The sequence below is a fragment of the Hippocampus comes genome, unplaced genomic scaffold, assembly GCF_001891065.2.
Source record: "Hippocampus comes isolate QL1 unplaced genomic scaffold, H_comes_QL1_v1.1 scaffold174, whole genome shotgun sequence".
Lineage (NCBI taxonomy): Eukaryota > Metazoa > Chordata > Actinopteri > Syngnathiformes > Syngnathidae > Hippocampus > Hippocampus comes.
In genome coordinates, this window is record NW_017805983.1 from 7,885,906 (window position 1) to 7,892,786 (window position 6,881).

The 6,881-nt window shown below is 44.9% G+C and overlaps 1 protein-coding gene and 1 long non-coding RNA gene across 5 annotated transcripts in view; one reads left to right on the plus strand and one right to left on the minus strand.

Annotated features, from left to right (window-relative positions):
* Nucleotides 1-711: 711 nt before the first annotated feature.
* On the minus strand, nt 712-5,590 carry LOC109528462 (uncharacterized). 2 transcript variants are annotated; one of them, XR_002170685.1, is made up of 3 exons: nt 4,738-5,590; nt 4,072-4,385; nt 712-1,111 (listed from the first exon to the last, which is right to left on the minus strand). It is a non-coding gene; the product is annotated as an uncharacterized LOC109528462 (long non-coding RNA). The 2 variants fall into 2 exon arrangements; XR_002170686.1 differs by lacking the exon at nt 4,738-5,590 and having other exon boundaries at nt 4,072-4,176; nt 4,311-4,390.
* Nucleotides 4,537-6,881, plus strand: part of zeb2b (zinc finger E-box binding homeobox 2b) — a 57,726-nt gene continuing 55,381 nt past the window's right edge. For all 3 annotated transcript variants that reach the window (XM_019891093.1, XM_019891095.1, XM_019891094.1), the window contains exons 1-2: nt 4,537-4,650; nt 5,605-5,751. In XM_019891093.1, coding sequence (XP_019746652.1) covers nt 5,679-5,751 — 73 coding nt within the window. In that variant the 5' untranslated portion in view covers nt 4,537-4,650; nt 5,605-5,678. The remainder of the gene's footprint in view (nt 4,651-5,604; nt 5,752-6,881) is intronic.

Consider the following 6,881-nt stretch of genomic DNA (forward strand, 5'->3'; position numbering starts at 1 on the left):
CTGTATTTTAATGTTTAATGCCTGATCTCTTTATGCCTTTATGCACATTCCTTGTTTGTGTTGCAAACATTCTTTTGCAATAGACGTGATCCAAATTAGGTTTGTTCAGCCTTGGTTGAGATATGTGATCCACTGAGTGCTATTCTAGTTTCGCAAATGTCTTAGACCCAGTCGCTCCCTGAGGGATATTAAGATTAATTCTGCGGAATATATAGAATGCAACATGTCTCACTCTGAAGCACCGGCCCGATCTTATTTCTTATCCTGGCTGAACATCTTTTTGCGGCCGCCGAGTGGAAATGTGGGACAAGGTTTCCTGCAAATGTACATTTGTTCCTTTCATGGTGTCTTTGTGTCCTGAGAGGATGTGCACTCGTATTAAGAGCATGGCAATATGCAAATGAATGTTGAGATGAGAGCTACAACAATTATTCAAATGTTTGATTAATTATTCAGCGGAGACACTGTCAATTATTCATTGGGGCAAGCGATAAAGTTGTGCTTTTTTTTTTCCCTCTTTGCAAGTAAAAAGTTTCCTTGCGAGATCTATCAGACCCCGGAATCAGAAGCCTCTTTTTTTTGTCAAGCACAAAACATCAAATTAATTCTTTGCAACATTCGTTGGACATAACTGCTGATGTGATGGTGAGCAGCAAAGTGTCCCTAATAAAGTGAAGTCAAGTTGTCATTGAAGGTCCGCAGAGTGCACGATTGTCTTAAATTCTTTATTGACTCAATCCAGCATCAGCAGCTTCATTTCACATGCAGCTGTTTGTTTCTGATTTTGTCCGCGTGGGAATGTTTGATTGTGTGTGTGTGTGCTTGTGTGTGTGTGTGTGGGGGGGGGGGATAGCTGAGGAGATGCAAAAAAAATAGCTCTCAGTGCAAACATTTGTTTGTGCCTCGGCTAGCTTGTTCTCCTTCTTGTCTGAGCGAGAGAGATCAGAAACAAATGTAAACTCTTCATTTTACATGTTGGAGGAGCCCTTACACATCACACGCCCCGGCCGTCGCCTCCCGCTCTGTAATTGTCTGTCAATCTCTGCGCCGTGGCGTTGGCAGCTATCAGAGCCCAAGTCAGACGAGAGATGCTCAGTTTGATGTTGCAAAGCTGGAAGAGACGCAAACAAGCACAAGTGGGGAGATGAGAGACGGGATGCTGGAGCCGTGCTGTGGTACATTCAAACGCCCATTGTGCCGGCCACGGTTCTTGTCAAAAAAGGAGATGCGGCCTTCAGGAGCTGTGGAGGTCAATCAACATGTCCCAGGTCAAACTCTCACTGCTTTCCTTTTCGAGAGACACCATCAGTGCTTGAAGAGGCATTGGTCCACATAGCATTGTCTGAGTGTAAAAAAAGTGTTTCCCACGCGGCTTTTATTGAGCCGAGGCACATATTTTCCTTTAGAAAAAAATTTCACGGCGCACCACCGAACTAAAATGTCACCAATCACTGCTGTAACCGAAACATGGCTCACGAGTTTCATGATTTTGACCACCACCCTCCACAATAATAATAAGAACTGTTATCCAGAGGTAGAATCCCCATTGTGGTCCTTTATTTTATGAAATTCTTGCGTGACTCCCTCATATCTAATTTGGGCCTAGATGAGTGGTAGCTGAGCCCTGTCTTGAGGCTGTGGCTGCTGCAGCGTCTTCATTTGGCGTGCAGCCACAGCGCATACAGCAACACAAACCCTTGCATGAATTTATTCATAAGAGAATCAGCCAGCATCACACACTCATATTTGTACATTTTGCTCAGTTGAGTGCGGCTTTGACAAGATAAAAAAATACATCTGGACTAAAGCATGAATCCGTGTTTTATTTTGAGCACTTGTTGTACATTTTTGACCCACGACCTTCTTGAAATTCAGGATTCCTTGCTGTCATCTTGTGCTGCGAGTTCAATTTGAACAACGGCTCCTCTTTTTGGGCCAAAAAAATTGTGTGTCTGCGTCTGACACACACACACACACACACACACACACACACACACACACACACACACAAAATGAGCATTTTATTCTTAGTTTTCTGCCTGCAGGCACATTAAAAATCCCAGCGAATAGGGCATATATTGATTCAAATTGACAAAATAAGGCCCGTCAGATTTCTTTGCTGCAATGATGTATTAAACAAGCAGACAAAGAATTCACACACACACACACACACACACAAAATGAGCATTTTATTCTTAGTTTTCTGCCTGCAGGCACATTAAAAATCCCAGCGAATAGGGCATATATTGATTCAAATTGACAAAATAAGGCCCGTCAGATTTCTTTGCTGCAATGATGTATTAAACAAGCAGACAAAGAATTCATCTTGTAATCACACTTTTATTATCAAATTTACATGCAGAATAAACATTAAAACAGTAACGTCCCCCCGCCCTCAATTAACAACATATATGCATTAACCCCCACCCCCCCTCCCCGGAAAGGTCACACACATTTAATCCGTTTACACTCTGAATATGCGGCCCCACGCACAAGAGGCTGCGTGCGTGGAGAAAGGCGAGAGGTACCACTTCAGGCCCGCGTGGATGAATGGATCTTTGGCCGCGATGTGTTCAAGTGTGCGCGCGCTCGCGCGCCTTATAAAGTGCGACAACCGCGCCGCTTCGTTTACATGCAAATACCCCAACAACAAATTGCGCGTGGCAATCATTCACCCAGGACCTGATTCACTTTCTACACGGGAAAGGAGAGAGGCAAAGCCGCCTCACGTCACTTCCTTCACACGAGAAAAGTTGACTGAAATACAACTTACCTGAATTCTCACGGTAAAACGTCAGTAATACAACACAATAATAATAATAATAATAATTATAATAATAATAATAATAATAATAATGCCATTTTTAAGACTGAAGCTTAATTATACATTTCCTCCCTGTATAAGTGTAACAGTAATCATGCCTCTGAGTTTTCGTTGATGCAAAAACGAAGAGGTGGGGGAGCTGATTGATGATTTAATTAGCCATCCAGTAGCGACCTGCAAAAGGAAGGGACACAAAATAACCCTTTATTTGCATAGCCAATCAACTCGCTGCATGGGCGGGACTTGCTCCCTCCCTTCTCTCTGTCTCTCTCTTTCTCTGTCTATGGATGAGGGTGTGCGCGCGCGAGCTGTCCAGAGAGCGAGAGAGAGAGACAGAGAGAGAGAGAGAGAGAGAGAGAGAGAGAGAGAGAGAGAGAGAGAGAGAGAGAGAGAGAGAGAGAGAGAGAGAGAGAGAGGGATGTGCGCCTATGAGATGGTTGACTTCTTTAATAAATGTGGGGTTCATCCTCTTAAGTGGCCTCCAGAAGCGAGAATCACTCTAATAAAGCTCGAAAATGTCGATGATATTCGCATAATATTCCTGCAGGGACTCGTGCAGTTCCGCGGACACTTTACGTCTCTTTATGTCACTTTATGCTTTTCTCCGCTCTTTTTTCCCCCTTCTATCTTTTAGTGCCACAGAGCTCTTCTAAAATAGCTGTATGTGCCACTGTTGGAATAAAGTTCGTGATTTTAGCGCCAAATCATAAAATTATATTTTTGCTTGATATTTATTATTTATTATCTACCGCTAAAATGTGCTAATGAGTTCAATGCAAATGATTTAGCCCATGTTACATTTACACATAAGTTATTGCATGCAGTACGAGGATGTTCAAGTCTCTCAGGTAAAAATAATAAAATTACAAGCTACAATTGTAAGGTATCTGACACACACTATTAAATACGTATACCCAAAATATTGTTATTAAAATCACATTTTTTTGTAATAAGCGAAGATCACAAATACAAAATTGAGAGTGAAACGGTTTTACTTTTCGTCAGCAATTTCCCTTAAACATAATTATTCACTCACAACAAAACCGCGCATGTGTTGGTGCTAAATTCAACAAATAAGCGCACTAATCGCTACGCTTCCATTTTACAGATAAATTCATCTTCCAATGAATAAGTGCACATTTTGGCGATCATCCAACAGTTTGCGGTCAATGAAGCGGACTTAGAACACGCACAGTTATGCCCAAAATACCAAGTGTAAATACAAATTTGGAAATACAAATCCTTACGTGCAACTGCGGCCGCCGTGGACGATCTTCAAGTTTCTCCCCGCGCACACACGCTCACACGCGTTGCACACACACACAAACTCCGCGTGGACATAGTTGGTTTCACTGTGCAAAAGAGGAGGATGGAGAAAGCGAGAAGAGCAGGAGGGGGCAACAAGAGCGTGTCGGGTGGGGGGGGGCGGTTGGGGTGGAGGAAATAAAAAAAATAAATAAATAAGTTGAAGCCAGAAGATGCTCACGTTTGGCTCCCCTCAATTATCCCCTCCCGTGAAGATAGGTGGCGTGCGTTTCAGGGGGCTTCTCCTCCGTGTGCACTGCAAAGAAAAGGAGGTGGAAAGAAAAAAATGTCATTAGAAGAGGCGGAACACGTCAGTCCCGACCCAGGTTTGTTTCCTGGAGTGGGTGTAAGACATCAGTTGTAAACCTGCCCGAGCAGGACGAGCGCTCCCTCCCTCCTCCCAACCACTAGCAGGCTTTATTTCTAAGGCTTTATTATCACCGCTGGACCGGAATCCGCTCACCACCGCGCTCCGGTGTCATCGGACCAACACCACTGTTTGTTCCCCTCACAACAAGCAGGTACGTTCCTCGCACTCTCCCTATTTTGTTCGCACTCCGAACTGACATTCCCCACTTCTACGCGCTCGCGCCTCACTTGGAACTTACCTGCGCAGGTGGATGAGTTGGTTTGGAGGAGGAAAAAAAAAAAAAAATCCATGCATGCGCAGAGGCGGCCAGTGGAGTCTCCTCGTAGCCTGTACCAGGCGCTCTTTGCCCGGCGTTTTGTTCGGCGCAGCCCCGCTGTGCTCCGAGACGACCAGACGACGCTGGTCCGCCCGGTCGGTCCACTTGGTGTCTGTCCACTCGTGCCAAACTGCAAAACAAGTGACACGACCGCTTGTCGTTTTCAACTTATCCGCACATATTTGATCAGCTGCTCCCGCAACAATCTTTCAGCATTTGTTCGTGCGCAATTCACACATTCAGCGCGTCCGCAACCACGTTTTCTTTTGCACATTTTCACTTGCGTGATTCTAATTGATCTGGAATTTCGGAAAGCAAGTGTGCGCCCCAATAATTCAGCGGCAGCAATTTGTTCAAAGTTCCGTTATACTTTTCCTGCATGGCTGAGAATCGTGTACGTGTGTGCACGCCCGTGGAGCTCAGTTTTTAAAAATGGCCTAAAATGAGATTTAAGAAGTTGCTTTTGCTCCTCATTGTCGAGTTTGAAGCCCCAACACCAACTCGCCGTTACTTTTAACAGCCACAACTAAAATAAATAAAACAAAACTGACTCACTTTTCACAATCAAATGAATTTATTGGAGGGTTTAAGCACAAAGGTAAAGATTTGCGTCTACTGTTAATTTATCATCACTTGCTGTCACGATGATTTCAAAATTATCCAGAGCATTTGTTTTTATTGGCATTATTATTTTGTCATTGTGTACACCAAAGTTAGTTTGTGCGGATGTCTTGGCTAACGGCGCCGTGGTTCTTGTCTGTGTGCGTGCTGGTGTGTGTGTCCCGTCAGAGTCAGACGACAAGCTGAATCCACGCGTTGGGGTCCATGCGAGCTGCCGTCTGAGCCCACACGCACACTTCTAAATGAGGCAGGAGATGATGGCGGATGGGCCCCGGTGCAAGCGGCGAAAACAGGCCAACCCGAGACGGAAAAACGGTAAGAGACCGTCCGCCGGAGCTTGCCCTGCTGATCAAGTCCCAGCCTGCTGAGCACTCCAGTCCGGACCGTTACTCGGCGACAAACACGAAGCGTGTTTGCAGTCTCGTGTGCGTGTGTGTCTTTCGGGGTGTGTTGTTGAGCGAGCGACGAGCAAACTTGAGGATGTTGGAAAGTTGTGTCGGGTGACGACGGGCCTCCTGGCTGGGACGAATCCGTCCTGTTGGGGAGTGCAGAGGCCGACTGAGGGGTGTAACGGTCACCCGGTTGTGGCTGATCCCAGGACACGCGCGACTTGCGACTCAATTTTTGCTCCAGTGCGCGTGTTGGTGTTGGATTTTACATCTACGGTACTCTTGGCGTTTGTTTTGTCTTATTTTATTTTTTAAATAAATACATCTGACACCCAAAGTCACGCATATGTGTACACATAGTTCATCGCGTGCGTTCGTGGATGTGACGGTTAGAAATACAGGACTTGTCATCTAAACTCGGACACTAATTGGCGCGCTGGAGGTGCACATTTATCGCTTTTCTTTATCCATTTGAGTGCACTCTTTCCCACAAGAGGCAAATGTGCTGTGACATTTCCTGGCCCCGTTATTCCTGATTATTCCACGCGTACACACAGGGCGTGTGTACGTGCTTGCGTGAGAATTTGCGCGCGTGCGCGCGCGCCTGTGTGTGAAACATGAAGGCTGCCATGCAGCTGCTCAGGCGAGCTTTGCATTTTTGTTTAATCTACTACAGAGTTGTTATATTTGTATAATATTTTTAAAGCAGTTCCCCCACGGATTCTTTATACGTATCAGATTTCATTTATTGATTTGTTGGATCGATGGTCGGCAGACAAATTATTCCTGTTCTGAAAAGCAGCAGCTGAGCTTAAAATATTCATTTATAAAAAAAACAAAAAGCCTCTTGAGAACTTGGTTAGCGGCACCCGTTTACAAAAAGAAATGAGCCTCCCCCCAAATGTACAAATGGACAAAAATATTAAAATTAATTTTCACATGCCATGGAAGAGCTCAGATATTTAAATCGGCTGTGAAAATAGTTCCATCGCGTACTTTGCATGAAAATAATATATGACATGACGCTCCCTGCTTGATGCCTTTGCCGCCCCCCCC